At 35.7% G+C, this 18,876-nt stretch overlaps 1 protein-coding gene across 1 annotated transcript in view; it reads left to right on the top strand.

Annotated features, from left to right (window-relative positions):
* Nucleotides 1–18,876, top strand: part of LOC107691111 (myosin-9-like) — an 86,961-nt gene that overhangs the window by 23,901 nt on the left and 44,184 nt on the right. Inside the window, exons 4-21 of the mRNA XM_016489585.1 lie at nt 2,472–2,499; nt 2,591–2,684; nt 3,782–3,802; nt 6,750–6,842; nt 6,930–6,993; nt 7,565–7,663; nt 7,786–7,929; nt 8,015–8,110; nt 9,264–9,535; nt 9,625–9,798; nt 10,788–10,961; nt 11,047–11,161; nt 12,696–12,883; nt 13,975–14,096; nt 14,273–14,342; nt 14,424–14,584; nt 16,303–16,411; nt 16,496–16,643. Coding sequence (XP_016345071.1) covers nt 2,472–2,499; nt 2,591–2,684; nt 3,782–3,802; nt 6,750–6,842; nt 6,930–6,993; nt 7,565–7,663; nt 7,786–7,929; nt 8,015–8,110; nt 9,264–9,535; nt 9,625–9,798; nt 10,788–10,961; nt 11,047–11,161; nt 12,696–12,883; nt 13,975–14,096; nt 14,273–14,342; nt 14,424–14,584; nt 16,303–16,411; nt 16,496–16,643 — 2,172 coding nt within the window. The remainder of the gene's footprint in view (nt 1–2,471; nt 2,500–2,590; nt 2,685–3,781; nt 3,803–6,749; nt 6,843–6,929; nt 6,994–7,564; nt 7,664–7,785; nt 7,930–8,014; nt 8,111–9,263; nt 9,536–9,624; nt 9,799–10,787; nt 10,962–11,046; nt 11,162–12,695; nt 12,884–13,974; nt 14,097–14,272; nt 14,343–14,423; nt 14,585–16,302; nt 16,412–16,495; nt 16,644–18,876) is intronic.

Genomic DNA, 18,876 nt, shown 5'->3' with positions numbered 1-18,876 from the left:
ATCAAAAAAATAGGGGTTTTTTTTTTTTTTTTTTTTTTTTTTTACATTTTTGTCGTAGAACTATAATGATAAAAAAAATACAAGAACTAATTTTAAAAATTATTTATTTTTTAGGTTATCTAAAATGTAAATTTAAAATAATAAAATAAATATTTTATTATAATGAATATTAAAAACTACACTTACAACAGCTATATTAATTTAATTTTAATTTTACTTTCTTAAATTCAAATTTGAATTGCAATTCTACCTCCAGTTTGTTACCTCAGTTCAAATTGTTTTTAAAAAAGGAATATTTACAAATATGCCAGAGAAAAATTCTAATAATATGTAGTAATTTGTCGGGTCTGTTGGTTCAAATATATATATAGTTAAAAACCTGCATGCCAAAACAAATTTCAAGAAAAATGAGGCTTAAAGTCCAAAATCCAATAGAACAATTGTTTCTTTAAATTTGCTTGGTGTGTGGATTAAAATGAAAAAAATCTGTATTGTGCAAAACATAGTACTAAAACCAACAATTTAATTCTGCTTTCTTATATTCAAACTTGAATTGCAATTCTACATTCTGTTTGTTACATCAAAAATTAATATTTACAAATAGGTAAGTTTTGTGACGCATATGTAGAAAATAATTTTGTCGGGTTTGTTGCTTCAAAAAAATATCTTCATTTAAAATCCACAGAATCCACGTCAAATCAAAATGAAAGAAAAATGAGTTTGTTTGTTGTGTGGGTTCAACTTTATTCATACAAATAAATCTGGAGTAAAATCTTGATTTGACTGGGAATGTTGCACAATAAGGGTCCATAAGGGCGTATTTTTCTCGTTGAGCGTTTGTCCCGTGGCGCCGTCCGGAGCTGATTTGTGTTCAGTGAGCCCCCCGTCAGGCTTTAATTCGCCTCTTAAATCCTCCACAGGCCTCCTGCAGCGGGACTCTGACCGCGCTGTAACCGCTGCTCATTACAGTCTGACAGCAGCTTCGGTCGCCGTCTCGAACCGCTTTAATCGTCTTTAGGGGTTTTGTTTTGGATGGAATATTTTAAAGGATATTTTCCAAGAAATATATTGCTCCGATTTGGGCTTAGTGATGTGATGAAACCTCTAACACTTAGTATTAAAGTTGAGAAGTCTCTTCTGTTCAGCAAGGCTCCATTTATTTGATTAAAATAGTTAAAAATTGTGAAATATTATTACCATTTGAAAGAACTATTTTCTATGTGATTATATGTTAAAATGTAATTTATTCCTGTGATCAAAGCTGTATTTTCAGCATCATTCCTCCAGTCTTCAGAGTCACATGATCTTCAGAAATCAGTTTAATATGCTGCTTTGCTGCTCAAGAAACATCTCCGATTATTATCAATGGTGAAGGATTCTTTGATGAATAGAAAGTTCAAAAGAACTGCATTTATTTGAAATGTCTTTACTGTCACTTTTGATCAATTTAATGCATCTTTGCTAAACAAAAGTATGAATTTCTGTAAAAGAGATCTAAAAACAAATGAATAAATAAATCCCTGAAACCCATATGTCATGTAATAAAAAATAAAAAAAAGTAAAAATCTGCTGATTTATTATTATGGTCGTGAGTTTTCTTGTCTTTTTATTTGGCATTTAGCAAATGTAACAGTTAATTAGCACGAGGACCGTTATGTTACTGCAGTTTTCTGGAAAGGCGGCTCCCTCTCCAGTCACAGGAAGCCAGATATTGACTTCCTGTTTTGTGGTCTGAGCTCTTCCTGCTTAAGAAGCTCAGAAGGGTTTGGTGAGAGCGAATGGGTGGTGCGTTTTTCCGTTTGGAGGAATTTATAGCTGCTCGTTTGAATTCTAAAAATTTCAAATGATTATTTCCTGCCAAATAATCTCACTCAACATACATATAATACATCCTGATTTTCAAATAAAAATGAGTAAAATCAATACGAGAAAGGAAAATAAATCAAATCAAATCAAAGAAAATAAAAAATATGTATGATGAAGTAAAATATAAAAGTATTACTTCCTGCCAATTGATCTCTCTCATAATACAGAAAAAAAAGAAATAAATAATAATAAAGTAAAAATTAAGTCCGTCAAAAAATACAAAAATAAATATAAAATAAAATATAATATATTATTTCCTGCCAAATAATCTCATTTAAAATACTTAACATATATCCTGCTTTTCAGATAAAAAAAAAATCAAGAATAAAGTCATTGAAATAACATAAAATAAAATATAAATAAAAATCTATATAAATATACAATAAAATGTAAAACTCCTGCCAAATAAAATATTTCCTGCTCACATCAAGATACATAAAATACATCCTGCTTTTGAAATAAAAAAAAATCAAGAATGAAATCAATAAAATTAAATAAATCAAAATACATAAAATGACAGAAATGAAATGCCTAGTGAATGTCGTTTCATGTGTTTAAAGTGTTGTGCGAATGAGTAATTTTCGTGTTTCTGTCTCCTCCCACAGACCGTGAGGACCAATCGATTCTCTGCACGTGAGTCACATGACCCTGCATGTGTGCGTCTTATGATTTGATCATTAAAGATGTGTTGATTTCTCATGTCTGTGTGTTTGCGTGTGTTCAGGGGCGAATCTGGAGCCGGAAAGACAGAAAACACCAAGAAGGTCATTCAGTATCTGGCCCACGTGGCCTCATCCCACAAAACCAAGAAAGACCAGGTTAGTTCTTCTTGCGTTCTCCACCCTGCTTTCATCTGGTCTCACATGGTCTTATCAGATCAGGCCGAGCCGGAGGAATGCGGGTTGTTTTGGGGGATGGGAGGGACTTTAACGCAGTTCATAAACATCGTAATCCATTAGAGAAGGAAACCGTTCACAAACTGCCCAGTCCACTTTAATCCACCCAGACATTTAAAGGATGCCAGACATCCATTGTAACGTTACAAGCCAAATATATAGCATCACATGGAAATTTTAAGATTTTAAGATACATTTTTTTTAAATACTTTTCCAACAAATGGTCAGTGAAAAGAGGCGCTTAACCGTCATGAAATGAAACTAAATAAAACCAAGCTAAATGTTTTTTTTTTTGTATAAATTTACTTATTTTTGTATTAATTTTATGCGTTATTATATTTATTTTTGCAAGCGTGTTTTGCATATTTCTGCATATAGTTTAAATCAGATTTCAAAACCATTTATTCATTTATTTATTAGCATACGCATTTTTGCATACTGTAAAATACATAAAAACTAAAATAGAAATGTATTTATTTATTTGTTTTATACTTACTGATTTTGCGTATTTCTGCATATAACAAAGCCTGTTTGGTCAATTTTCCGCATGTAGTTTCAGTCAGATTTAAAACCTTATTTATTTATTGTTAATTATTTTAGCATACTTTTTATATATATTTGAATACACATTAAAATATACATAAAATTAAATAAGATTTATTCAAAATGAAGTCTAGTTTGCAACCAACTTTTGATTTGTATTGATAATTGATGATAAACTCTCATAAATGAAAGTGAAGTATTTAATCTTTTCTCACAATAACTTTGGTAACCGGGTTGAATGATTGAGCTTAACTAGTTCAGGTTTGGTAAAACATTTGTCCTCATTTGCACCTTATTCATGGAAACACTGTACAAAACTCAAACCTGTGAGTGTTTAGTGAAAATAAATGAAGTGTTTTGTGGGATTGGGTCCAGATCCGTCCCTGATGTTTCTGTTGGTCATTATCGGCCGATCGCTGGATCTGGCCTTTGGCTGTAAGTTGATGGTTTGAGTGTTTTTCTCTTTATACCAACAGAGCAGCTCGGTCCTGTCACATGTGAGTTACATCTCTCCATCTGTCTCTCTCTGTCTCATTCATGTCTCACTGTTATCTCTCCGCTGCTGGGTGAACAACCGAAGCCGAACGCACAGCGATTCAGACACATGACACCGAGAGCCAGATCATATTTCACCCCAAAATCAATAGGCTGCATTCAGAAAAAGAGACTCGTTTGAAAACCCGGCTGTAAATGTGTTTGATTTGGGTGAAAATAATGTCAAAATGCAGAAACAAATGGTTGAAGGGTTCGTTTAGTTTTAAAGCAGTTTTGGGGTTAAATATGATCCAGATCCTGACATTGTTCACTGAGATTTGTCAAAATAAATTGTGTAAATTGAGATTTATGTGATCATTAGGGCTGGGTAGTGAGAAATGTTATGATTTGATTCAATTCACAAGCTTCCGATTCGGTATAAATTCATTTGGATATACAGGCAATCAGCTACAGTATAAGTCTGGGGTTTTTTTAAAGGAAGAAATCTTTCAACTAGTGCTGTAAACTATAAAACAAACCCGGTCAGTTGGTACTTATTATATATTAATGTGATTTGTAAACAAACATTTTAATGTCTTTATAATAAATGTCTATATCTTTTCAATTATATAATTATGTTTCTACTCCAGTTTGTTCTTTAAATATAAACATTTAAACCGTACATGTCATAACTTTTCATGAGGGATTTATTCAAACCTACTAAATATCGAAGAACAGGTTAGGAAAAAATATAATGCATATATTTCGCAAAATTCGCCTTTCTAGTTTATTTGTCTTGCTAACTATGGCGTTTATGGACAATGAATGTCATTCCTGAGGTAAATGTGACGTTAAGTGATATTGTTTACAAGCGGTTGAAACACTGATTGATCGATGATATGATTCATGTCAGTAAGTTGTGATGTATCTCTACATACCTTCTGCTGTTCGTTCATTGTTATTTCGTGTAGTAACTGGCAGAATGAGGGAAAGATGATCGGTTCACGTCACTTCTTTTGAACTGAGGCGGCTAACCGTCGTGCCACTTTAAAGAGCGCCAAAATGTCTCTGAATTTCGTAAAATAACTGACAGAATTGGAAAGCTGAGACCTTGTTTCATATCAAAAGTAATAAGGCATAAAGTTTATTGCGATTTATTGGATGGATATTTTATAATATTAATAATATTTTGTTCACACATCAAACCGGACACAGCACAGATCACTTCTGGGGATTTAAGAATCGAAATCGCTTCAGCAAAATGAGAATTTTCGACATTTTCACCCCAGCTCTAGTGATCATATTAACATGTTCGGCTCTCAGTCTCACTTCTCATGTGTCTGAATACCATGGTGAATCTGTCTGTGTTTCTGCGCTCATGAGTTTTGGGTTTGATTTCTGCTGTTTGAATTAAGTGTGTGTGTGTGTATGTATTTGATTCAGTCGCCCGCGCGAGCCTCCCGCGGCACGAATCATGACGTCAGCGAACACGACCGTTGCTGGAAAGTTCTGGCGCGTTTAACGAGCCTCGCTTTACGAGAGAGAGAGAGAGCATGTGAAACGGTTTACAGAGGAGCTGCGGGGAAACTTCACATGATTTGAACAACATGATGATCGTTAGTTTCTGTGTTAAAAGAGGGAATAGTTCTGCTTGTGCAACAACTTGGCATGTGGGAAATATTTTCTAAATTGTGAAAATGCTTTTCTAGGCGGAGGTGATTGTACTGATGTCATTGATTTGGGTGGAGTTTAATTCATGTAAATGAGATGATCAAGCTCCGCCCACTAGAAGTCCACACATTTTACATATGCGTATATAACACTGGAGTATTTAGACATTTTTAACTCAAGAGTGAATGTATGAATTTCACATTTCTCCTTTTAAACTCCATTCCAAGTGTTTTACTATGAACATGATTCCCATTCTTTTATAGACACTTGAGCCTCAAGTTAAAGAGATTTTATGAGGAAGTTTTATTTTATTCTAATTACTATAGTGTTGTAGTTTTTAAAAGTAATTTTAGTAAAAGTTTTAGTAATTTTAATTGTTCTTATTTTGCAGCTTTCTTTTTCATTTTATTTAACGTTTTAGTAATTTTCTTGTGTTTCTGTCATTTTTATTAGTTTTTTTTTATTTTGCAGTTTTCATTTTAATTTTAGTCAAAGTTTTAGTAATTTTGTTGTGTTTTGCCGTTTTTATTAGTTTTTTAGTTTTCATTTTAATTGGACAGTTTTAGTAATTTTGTTGTGCATTTTTGTCATTTGTATTAATTTTTCATTTGTTTTCTTGATTAGTAGTTTTCGTTTTATTGTTAAAATGTACAAAAAACAACAGTATATTTTGTTTTTTTGTCATTTTTATTAGTTTTTCAATGATTTTTAATTTTAGTTGAAAGTTTTAGTCATTTTGTTGTTTTTTTTGTCATTTTTCTACGTTTTTTTTTTTTTTATGTCTATACAGTTTTTATTTATTTATTTAGTACCTAAACTGAAAGTAAACAAAAATGAGAAATGTTGCCTTGGAAACTAATTGAAATAAAATAAGTTATTTGATGTTTTATTTTATTTCAAGTAAAGAAAGGGTTTTATGATTTTAGTTCTAGCTTTAGTTAACGATATAACCATGGCACCAGATGCTGCATAGAGCTGAAGTTGTGTTTAAGCTGGAATATTCCTTTAAAGTGAATGAACGTTTGTGTTTGTGTGAGATGAGTGTCAGATTTAAGATCATGTGGTCATTGGTTTGATGTTTTCGGAGGTGACGGGCCGCTCACTTTCGTGGTGGTTTGGGATGGGGGATCAGAATGTGCTTATCTTTGTATGTTTGTTTCAGCTTATTTGCTCTTCTGTGCGCAAAAAGCTTGTGATGTTGTGTTTAAGAGCTTTGCTTTTGACAGCCAGACGTGATCAGCTCTTCACAGTGATTTGTTTGAACTGAACTGATGTGGATTGGTATGTTTTTGAGCGCAGGGTGAGCTGGAGAAGCAGCTGCTGCAGGCCAATCCTATCCTCGAAGCCTTCGGCAATGCCAAGACAGTCAAGAACGACAACTCTTCTCGATTCGTAAGTCTTCCCGTTATGGCAGACTTTTCACACATTAGTCTGGCTCTAAATGTGTGTGATTTATCTTTTGTGTTTTCTGTGTTTTAGGGCAAGTTCATCAGAATCAACTTTGACGTTAACGGGTACATCGTCGGAGCCAATATTGAAACCTGTATCTTTATGAGCTAGTTAATATGACATGGTTTTCAAAATATGAAAAAGAAGCTTTTTCAATTGAAATGGTTAAATCCGGGTCATTATCACTTAGATAAGGGGATTATGGCTGATTTGCATATTTTTTATAACATTTATTGGAGGATTTACAGACCACAACTAGAGCATGACCTGTTTTTAATAACCGCTTGTGAATCTGTGAAAATGTCACAGATGTGACATTTGTAGAGAAAAATTCCATTAATCACTCCATTTAAAAACAAAAAACAAAGTTTGACAGAGGTGCAGATGCAAATTATATTAGTATTTTTATTTTACTTTTTAACATTAATCTTTTAAATGCCCCAGTCCTCACTTTTTGACATTTTTAATAATTTCATGTTTAATAAATGCTAAAAGACTAATGATCGTTTCTGTGACTGTACAATGAGCATAGAGCGTCTGCTAAATGTTTATATAATTAATGAGGTAAGAACTGAAACTGGTTAATAAAGACCCAGGCTGTTGAAAGCCTTCATGTGAATATTCGTGCATCCGTTCTGTTGTGTGTCCTTGACTCTGACCGTCAGACCTGTTGGAAAAGTCCCGTGCAATCCGTCAAGCTAAAGAAGAAAGAACCTTCCACATGTTCTACTACATGCTCACCGGTGCAGGAGACAAACTGCGCTGTGGGTGTCCTTCGCTGCTTTAATACATGATTTCTGAACCTATATATTACTAAAATAGTAGGATGAGACTCTTATGTTTATGAATGAATGTAAATTAATCAATCAGTTTCTTCATTCATCAGCTGAACTCTGTCTGGAGAGCTACAATAAGTACCGGTTCCTGTCCAATGGGAACGTGACGATCCCGGGACAGCAGGACCGAGACATGTACCTGGAGACCATGGAGGCCATGAGGATCATGGGCTTCTCTGAGGAAGAACATATCGGTGAATATATACTACCGTTTTCAAACATGACAATATTATTTGTAATATGTTTGAGGTTTTTAATTGCGTGTGTCGCCCCCTGCAGGTCTTTTGAGGGTCATTTCATCTGTGCTACAGCTGGGTAATATGTCCTTTAAGAAGGAGCGTCACTCGGACCAGGCCTCCATGCCTGATGACACAGGTAAACACATCTTTATGACTTTACAAACACTTCCATCAGGCCTTGTGCTGTTAATCTGTAGCTATATTATCACCATAAAGTTAGCTGGTGGTTTTACATGGTTTCTAACAATTCATTAACTTGTCCAAACTGGTTGAAAATGGTCATTAGCTGTTCCATAGTGGTTATTAACTGCTACAAGCTGGCAAATAAATGTCATTAACTGGTCCAACTCATCAAAAATAGTCATTAACTGTTCCAAAATTATCAAAAATTACATTAGTTGTGTCTAAACTGGTCAGAAATGCTCATTAGCCAGTCCAACTTGGTCAAAGATAGTTATTAGCTAGTCCAAGCTATCCAAAAATGGTTATTAGCTGGTCCAAACTGGTAAAATGGTCATTAACCAGTCCAAACTGGTCAAAGATAGTTATTAGCTGGTTCAAGCTATCCAAAAATGGTTATTAGCTGGTCCAAACTGGTTGAAAATGGTCATGAGCTTGCCCAAATTGGTCAAAAATGGTAATTAATTACTGCATGCTGGCCAAAAATTTTAATTAACTGGTCCAAAATGGTCATTAACTACTACAAGCTGGCCACAAATGGTCATTAGCTAGTCCAAACTGGTCAAAAATGGCCATTTGCTGCTCCAAAACAGCAAAAAAATGGTCATTAGCTGCTACAGATTGTCGTATATGGTAATTAGCTAGTCAAAAATGCTTGAAAATGGTCGTGAGCTGGTCCAAGCTGCCGAAAAATGGTCATTAGCTGGTCTAACTGGTTGAAAATGGTCATTAACTGCTACAGGCTGGCCAAAAATAGTCATTAGCTGGTCCAACTAGTCAAGAACAGAAATTAGCAGTTTCAAACTGATTGAAAATGATCATGAGCTGCTCCAAACTGGCTAAAAATAGTCATTAGCTGGTACAACTGATCAAAAATGGTTATTAGCTGGTCAAAACTGCTCATTAGCTGGTCCAAACTTGTCAGAAATGGTCATTGCTGGTCCAAACTGGTCTGAATGTTTAATTAGCTAGACTACCAGCTGATGAGGCCAAGGTTGACCTGGTAGAACCTCGTAGTCAGGCTAGTTGAGGTATGTAGAGAAGGTAAACCAGCAGTTTGTGTTGTTATCAGTTACTATTTCCAAACGACTTTCCCTTCACTTCTCCAGCTGCCCAGAAGGTGTGCCATCTGATGGGCATGAGCATGACTGATTTCACACGTGCCATCCTCTCGCCCCGGATCAAGGTGGGCCGCGACTACGTGCAGAAGGCCCAGACGCAGGAGCAGGCTGAGTTCGCTGTAGAGGCTCTGGCCAAAGCCACGTATGAGAGGATGTTCCGCTGGCTGGTGATGCGCATCAACAAAGCTCTGGATAAGACCAAACGTCAGGGCGCCTCCTTCATCGGCATCCTGGACATCGCCGGCTTTGAGATCTTTGATGTATGGCACAGTCCTTCAACCTCAAGGGTGCTTACAGTGGGATAGCCCACAATTCCTAGCAGTAACTGTGTTTCTGTTCCTCCCCGCAGCTAAACTCGTTCGAGCAGTTGTGCATTAACTACACTAACGAGAAGCTCCAGCAGCTCTTCAACCACACCATGTTCATCCTGGAGCAGGAAGAGTACCAGCGCGAGGGCATCGAGTGGAGCTTCATTGACTTCGGCCTCGACCTGCAGCCCTGCATCGAACTCATCGAGAAACCTGTTAGTGTCCTCCACCATTCGTGTGACTCCTAGAACGATCATGTGACCTTTAATGGAGCTGTTTTCATGTTTAAGATTGGGTTTGATTTCCATTATGTCTTCATGATCTTCTGCTGTTGTAGATAGAAAGGTAGTAGCTGATTTTACATGGCTTCTAGTAGGTCAAAGCTGCTTCAAGTTGGTTTATAAGGTAAATTAGCTAGACTACCAGCCAATGGGGCCAAGAATGACCTGGTACATCATCCTAGAGAAACTGGTTAGAGCAGGTAGAGAAGGTAATCCAATGGCAGTTATTATTTCTGAACAACTCCACCAATTGCGTAACCCCTAGAATGACCATGTGACCTTTAATAGAACTGTCTTCATGTAAAGATATTAGTCAGAATTGAGAACTTAGAAATCCATTATTTTAAAAATACTAAATTCAGTTTGATTTCAATGTCTTTTCTTCTGTTGATGTAGATAGAAAGGTAGATGGATTGCATGGTCTTAGCTGTTCCAGGCTGGTTAAAAATGGGCATTAGCCGGTCCAAACTGGTTGAAAATGATTATTAGCTGACCAAGAAGGTCAAAATTGTCATAAGCTGGTTTAAATTGGTCAAAAATGGTTATTAGCTGGACCAAGATGGTCAAAAATAGCCATTAGCTGGACCAAACTGATTGAAAATGGTCATTAGCTCATCCTAGCTGGACATAAATAGTCATTAGTTGGACCAAGATGGTCAAAATAGTCATTAGCTGGTCTAAACTGGTCCAGAACGGTTGTTAGCTGGTCTAAACTGGTTAAACATGGTCATTAGCTGGACGGAGATGGTAAAAAATGGTTATTACCTGCTCTAAACTGGTTAAACATGGTCATTAGCTTGTCCAGACTTGTTGAGAATGGTTATTACCTGGTCAAAAATGGTCATTAGCTGGTCCAAAGGTGATGAAGCTGGCTTCTGCTGATGATGAAGACTTTGATTGTAATCTGTGTTGTGGGTTTCCAGGCGAGTCCTCCAGGAATCCTCGCTCTCCTGGACGAGGAGTGCTGGTTCCCCAAAGCCACGGACAAGAGCTTCGTGGAGAAGGTCCTGCAGGAGCAGGGGACGCACTCCAAATTCCACAAACCCAAGAAACTGAAGGACGAGGCGGATTTCTGCATCATGCACTATGCTGGAAAGGTGTTGACATGCTCCTCGGCTGAACGCATGTGAGATTTCATAGCCTTATTTGGGAATTTGACACATCTGTGATTGTGTTTCTCAGGTGGATTATAAGGCGGACGAGTGGCTGATGAAGAACATGGACCCGCTGAACGATAACGTGGCCACTTTGCTCAATCAATCCACCGACAAGTTCGTTTCAGAGCTGTGGAAGGACGGTGAGTCGATATATCACATTGGATCAGCTCTTAAATTAATAGGTTGTGGAGGAAGACTATAAATGATGAAGAGATGTGTAGGACACAAGGGCGTGAAGCTTTTAAACTCAACAAAGGGAAACAATGACTAACATTTACACTCTGGGCACCTTTTTCATGCCAACATTGGTGGAAACTTACTGGATTTGTTGTCTTCTGCTGGTGTTTGGTCCTTTGTTTCTTCCCCTCTCCATCCATCCATCCAACCATCCACCCCTTGTTTCACGTCCTCCTGGACCTCTGTACACACCATCTCCCATCTGTCCGTCTCTCTCAGAGGTCCAGAACTGTCAGAGAGCTTATTTCTATCAGCGTTTTCCTTTCCTTCATTTAGAGCCAGGTGACATCTTTGGTTTTTCTCTCTCTCTCTCTCTCCTGTGACGTTCTTTTCCTCCTCCATCTCCATCAGCTGTCCTGCGTGACTGTTTTTCTCTGAGGTGTTGAGATATATCTGATATTTCTGCTGTCTCTCCTCTCTGTGTAATATAGTGTGCTTTGGCGCCCCTGCTGTTGGTCTGTGGTACTGCAGAAATGGGTATAAACTGCATGGGTTTGGTTCTGTTCTCACCAGTGAAACATGACCACAGTATGCAGTTACACACACTCACAGGGTCCAAAATTCACTTTAGCTAAATCTGACAATGACGGCTGTAAAAACAATTTGTGAATTATATCTGGGGAAATATTCATTTTTACTTCATGAAAATAATATTATATTATATAATTATTTAGCTTTTTTTCTCCACTGGGTTTCAGCATCATACTCTAGCCAGTCTCACAAAAACATATAATGATGTGCAAATATCAATTTTTTACTTAATTTAATGCATTAAATATAATATATATGTAAATATATTTTTCAATAGGTTTATATTTATTAAGTTAAATATATTTTAACTGCAATTTAAATAAACATTTATTATATATGTATTATATAGATATATTTTCAGTGCACTGTATTTTAATGCATTATGTACTTTCTACAATATATTTGTTGATGGAAATTACTTCAAATCAGTGCTATTTTAGTATTTTTTATATTTATATATAGTTTTTTATTTTTATATTTTCAGTTCTCATTGAAATTCAGTATTTGGACTTTCTTATGTGCTTTAGTCATTTTATTTGTGTGTGTTTTTTTTACTACTATGTAAGTTTAATGTTTTCATTTATTTTTACGTATTTTAATTTCTTTATATTTAATGTGTGTATATATATATATATATATGTATATATATATATATAGTTTACATTTTTTGTTTTGTTTAATTATGGTTTACATCTAGTATTTATATTTTATAATAAACTAATACAGCCTTATTTCAGTTAACAATCACCAGCATCGTGTGTGTCTGTGGTTTGTCACCAGTGCTGACGTGTGTTCGGCCCACTGAACTGTGGGTAGTTTTCACATCATGACCAGACTGCATGCCTTAGATGAAGCCCTTGCAGCGCGGTGACTGTCTGTCTCTCTTTCTGTGTGTCTGTCTCTCAGTGGACCGTATCGTGGGTCTGGATAAGGTGGCCGGCATGTCGGAGCTGCCGGGTGCGTTTAAGACCCGTAAGGGAATGTTCCGGACAGTCGGGCAGCTCTATAAGGAGCAGCTGTCCAAACTCATGGCCACGCTCAGAAACACCAACCCCAACTTCGTCCGCTGCATCATTCCCAACCATGAGAAAAAGGTACCAACTGCTCAGCATACAGGAATAGATTGTGTTCCTTAAAAAATATCTATAATAGCATTCACACCAGCAACGATAACTATATAGTTAGAGCTAAGAGTTAGCTATAATGATTACTGTGTTAGTATCCACGCCAAGAACGATAACTGTAAAGATAGCTATAACGATAACAATATTAATGTCCACACCAAGAACGATATCTGTAAAGATCGCTATAACGATAACACTATAACCAGAACTATATTAGTTTACACTTATAAAGATAACTATATTAGCGTTTACACTAACATACAGTAACTATAAAGATAGCTATAACGATAACTATATTTTAACATCCACACCAAGATCGATAACTTTAAAGATCGTTATAACGATAATTACATTAAAGTTCACACTTATAACGTTAACTATATTAGCATCCACACCAAGAACGGTAACTATAAAGATAACGATAACTATATTAACTGTCATGACAAGAACGATTACTGTGAAGATAGCTATAATAACTATATTAGCATCCACACAAACAACAATAACTATACTATAACGATAACCATATTAGCATTTGCACCAACAACGATAACTATATTAGTGTCCCCACCAAGAACGATAACTATAAAGATGGTTATAACAATAACAAGAACGATTACTGTAACTAGGACGATAACTATATTAGCATTCACACCAAAAACAGTAACTATAAAGATAACAATAATAAATAATAGCTATAACAATAACTATTAGCATCCACACCAAAAACGATAGCTATAATGATAACTATATTGATGTCCACAACGAGAACAATAACTATAAAGATAGCTGTAACAATAACTTTATTAGCATTCATGCCAATAACGATAACTAAAAATTACAAAAATTTGCAAATTGTGCAATTTGAGCAAACAGAATATGCACAGTTAGAAAACTTAGACTGTGTGCGTACTATGCTTGATTCAATTTAGATTGCGCACACTGTATGCATACTTTAGCGTACATGTAAAAAACGGAAGTATACTTTGGGATTAATTTGCTTAATTTGAATTCCTGAATTCATCGTAAGCCTTTGCGTTTTGTGTCTCTGTCCATCTCAGGCTGGTAAGTTGGACCCTCACCTGGTTCTGGATCAGCTCCGGTGTAACGGTGTGCTGGAGGGAATCCGTATCTGCAGACAGGGATTCCCCAATCGCGTCGTCTTCCAGGAATTCAGACAGAGGTTTGCTGCTTTCTCTGAGCGCAACTTTTCACATTAATAAATTAGTTCTTCAGAATACACTTTTAAGAATCTTATTCTCTTAGCATCTGAATTTCATTGTATTAGTTCTTACTAATGCTAGACCTGACTGTGTGTTTTTAATTGATGTTAACAGTGGTTTGTGTTTTTTCGCTCAGGTATGAAATCCTCACGCCCAACTCCATTCCCAAAGGCTTCATGGATGGAAAACAGGCTTGCGTGCTGATGGTGAGACCAGTTTTACTGTTAAATAAACTGGTTTCAAGTCATCTGGTGTTACTTTATTAAGTTTCCTATACTGTGTGTCAGATCAAAGCGCTGGAGCTGGATCCCAACCTGTACCGGATCGGACAGAGCAAAGTGTTTTTCCGCGCTGGAGTTCTGGCTCACCTGGAGGAGGAGCGTGATATGAAGATCACCGACGTCATCATTAACTTCCAGGCCTGGTGTCGTGGATACGTCGCCCGCAAGTGAGCATCACGACATGTATAATAGAGTTTAGCGATGAGAGACACGTCAAACTGCTGAAGTCAACTGAACACTTATTTTACACAATATTCACTCAACATGTTTTGCACTATCCAATAACTAAATGATTTGCTGATGAGTTATTGCTAGTCTGACACAGTTGATATCAGTTGGAGGAACGTTGCTATGTGGTTCTTAGCCCGTTTCTAGGGTGTTCTAGGTGGTTACTAGGGTGTTGCTATGTGTCTCTTAGCCAGTTTCTAGGGTGTTCTTAGCCAGTTTATCGGGTTTATTGGTTACTAGGGTGTTACTATATTGTTCTTAGCCAGTTTATTGTATTTAATTGTTGCTAGGGTGTTGCTATGAGGTTCTTAACCAGTTTCTACGGTGTTCTGGGTGGTTACTAGGGTGTTGCTATGTGTCTCCTAGCCAGTTTCTAGGTTGTTCTTAGCCAGTTTATTGTTGGTGGTTACTAAGGTGTTGCTATGTGTCTCTTAGCCAGTTTCTCGGGGGTTCTTAGCCAGTTTATTGGGTTTAGTGGTTACTAGGGTGTTACTATGTTGTTCTTAGCCAGTTTATTGGATTTAGTTGTTGCTAGGGTGTTGTTATGTGGTTCTTAACCAGTTTATTGGGTTTGGTAGTTACTAGGGTGTTGCTATATATCTCTTAACCAGTTTCTAGGGTGTTCTTAGCCAGTTTATTGGGTTTAGTGGTTACTAAGGTGTTGCTATATTGTTCTTAGCCAATTTATTGGGTTTGGTGGTTACTAGGGTGTTGCTTTGTGTCTATTAGCCAGTTTCTAGGGTGTTCTTAGCCAGTTTATTGGGTTTAGTGGTTACAATGGTGTTGCTATGTTGTTCTTAACCAGTTTATTGTGTTTAATTGTTGCTAGGATGTTGCTATGAGGTTCTTAACCAGTTTCTACGGTGTTCTGGGTGGTTACTAGGGTGTTACTATGTGTCTCCTAGCCAGTTTATAGGTGTTCTTAGCCAGTTTATTGGGTTTAGTGGTTACAAGGGTGTTGCTATGTTGTTCTTAGCCAGTTTATTGGATTTAGTTGTTGCTAGGATGTTGCTATGTGGTTCTTAACCAGTTTCTAGGGTGTTTACTAGGGTGTTGCGATATTGTTCTTAGCCAATTTATTGGGTTTGGTGGTTACTAGGGTGTTGCTATGTGTCTCTTTAGCAGTTTCTAGGGTTTTCTTAGCCAGTTTATTGGGTTAAGTAGTTACTAGGGTGTTGCTATGTTGTTCTTAGCCAGTTTATTGAGTTTGGTGGCTACTAGGGTGTTCCTATGTGTCTCTTAGCCAGTTTCTAGTGTGTTCTTAGCCAGTTTATTGGGTTAAGAAGTTACTAGGGTGTTGCTATGTTGTTCTTAGCCAGTTTATTGAGTTTGGTGGTTACTAGGGTGTTCCTATGTGTCTCTTAGCCAGTTTCTAGTGTGTTCTTAGCCAGTTTATTGGGTTAAGTAGTTACTAGGGTGTTGCTATGTTGTTCTTAGCCAGTTTATTGGATTTAGTTATTGCTAGGTTGGTGCTTTGCAGTTCTAGCCAGTTTCTAGGGTGTTCAGGTGGTTGTTAGGGTGCTACTATGGAATTTAAGTGATTGCTAGAGTATAGAGCGTATATAAAAAGACTCTAGACCTACACATGAACTGAAGTCCACAGATCACCAGTACCTCTGTCCTGTTGTGTGTAACGGTGTGTGTGTTTGTCATTCAGGGCGTTCGCTAAGAGGCAGCAGCAGCTGACGGCCATGAGGGTGATCCAGAGGAACTGCGCTGCGTATCTGAAGCTCAGGAACTGGCAGTGGTGGAGACTCTTCACCAAGGTTCACAAACACACACATACATGTTCAAATGTGCTGTTATTCTTGACGTGTGCTCTGTGCTGAGGCCGTGTGTGTGTGTTTCAGGTGAAGCCGCTGCTGCAGGTGAGCCGACAGGAAGAGGAGATGCAGGCCAAAGACGAGGAGCTCAACAAGGTTCGGGAGAAGCAGATGGTGGCTGAACAGCAGCTGAATGAGATGGAGGTCAAACAGCAGCAGGTAACACGATACTGCTGTATTTCCAGTGTTTCACATTAATTATGTTGTGAATTATACATACAATATGAAATATTCATTGTTACTAATATAGGAAAATGTATGTAATTCATAACGTGTAGGTCATATTATAATATGCTTAATTTATAATATATAATTAATGTAATATTTATATATTATAATAGTGAAATATAGCAAAATATGTCATTCATGGTATATAATAATTGGCAAATATAGCATGTCATGATAATAGCATGTATAATTCATAATGATTTATAATTATTTTCTAATATAATTAATGTGAATGTAGCACTCTATGTGCAATTCATGATATGTAATGTAAATTATGCAAAATATAGCATAACATTCAAAATATACATTTTGTTATATGCAGAATTATATATGAAGTATAATATTAATATGAAATAGCATAATTCAAATTGTAAATATAACTAGAAAAATATACTGTAGTTATATAGTATTTATTATGTAAATATATTTACATATGTAAAATATAAAACGATATATAAAATATAGAATAATATATAATTCTATAAATATAATAATGTGTAATTCATATAAAATATGCAAAATCTAGCATAATATATACCTAATTTAAAATATATACATTTTGTAAAGTATAGAGTTATATATGAATAATAGGAATATATAATATATGAATATACATAATCAATGTGAAAATAGAATAATATATAATTAATAATATATAATGTAAAATCTAGGGTTATATAGCGTGTATGTATACATATTTGTGTGTAGATAGATAGATAGCATAATATGTATAATGTATTGTAAATTTATACTAAAATAAATAAAATGTATATATAAAAATTAAATTAAAATAATTTAAATATATATATATATATATATATATAAGTTAGTGTAAATATGTCTTTAACATATTATGATTCTGATGCCTGAGATTATAATAAAATTAAATTAATGTTCTAATACTATGTATTCTTTAATCATTTAATGTAGTTTACCACTATATGGAGCACAGAGAGTGTAATGGTTTGCTGTTTGGATGTGTATTAATCAGTGTTAATTTCGTTGACGAATAATTTTCGCCAACTACATTTTTTTCACTGACGACAACGAGACTATAACGAACTAAAACTCTTTTTGAATGACAAAAACTATGACGAAAATTTATTGACATTTTCGTCAACAGCAACATTTTTGTTTCTACGCCGCAATAGTTGCAAAACATTTATCAGTTAATTGTTTATACCAGTTAATTATCACACTCAGTTAATAAGTAACTTATTAGCTATCTCGGGTAATAGGTTAACAAGTACCACTTGTTTTTAAATATAAAACTAATAAAAAATTAAAAATACTGAAAAAAAAACAACAACTAAAATTTATCTCAGGAAATAAGTTAATAAATACCACCAGAACTTAATAAAATCTTCAAATACTCAATTTTCAGTAAGTCAGCTTAAGTACTTAAAGGTAAATCATTAAAATGACAAATAAATAAATGCATAAAAAATAACTAAATATTATTATTTTTTTAAATGTAAACACAAACTAAAACTAAACAAAAAATTAACACCACCACAATTGAAATCTAGTTGAAAACCTGAAAAAACAACGACATTTTTTTCACCGACGACAACGAACTAAATTTTTTTTTGAATGACAAAAACTATGACGTAAATCTATTAACATTTTCGTCAACGAATAAAAACGAGATGAAAATGTTAGGGAGGGAAGATTTGGGAAGAGATTCATTCAGAAGGAATCTGCTGCGTGGTTCGGAGGTTAGATGCATACATATGAACCGGCGGGACATAAGCTAAAATACACTTAATGCACGTCGCATAAAACGTTAAAAAATGTCAATATGTGGGAGTAAGAGAAGAGCAGACGTATGGATAAATCTGACGACGCAAGAGAGAACTCAATTCGGTCCGGTTTTCTGAGCGCAGACACTGAAGCATACACACACGGAAAGCGCCTCTCACAGCTCGCGAGTACTCTTTCGCGTCGCATGAACGGAGAATTACAAACAAAATGATGTCGAATTGTCCGTTTTGTCGAGTATTCACGTAAACACAGTTGATTACGTCTTAAGTGACCGTAAACAGTAGGGAGAACATGTATCAGTACATTGCATCCATTGCAGCTGTGCTTTCGGTTTTAAAGGGACAGCAGCCTAATTTAGTTGCTATTGTCTGAGTCATTGATGTTAATCAAGCAACAACAGAAAGACAGAAAATCAC

The sequence above is a fragment of the Sinocyclocheilus anshuiensis genome, unplaced genomic scaffold (genome assembly GCF_001515605.1).
Source record: "Sinocyclocheilus anshuiensis isolate Anshui unplaced genomic scaffold, SAMN03320099.WGS_v1.1 scaffold30, whole genome shotgun sequence".
In the NCBI taxonomy this organism is placed as follows: Eukaryota; Metazoa; Chordata; class Actinopteri; order Cypriniformes; family Cyprinidae; genus Sinocyclocheilus; species Sinocyclocheilus anshuiensis.
This window is presented reverse-complemented; position numbering and strand designations above follow the sequence as displayed.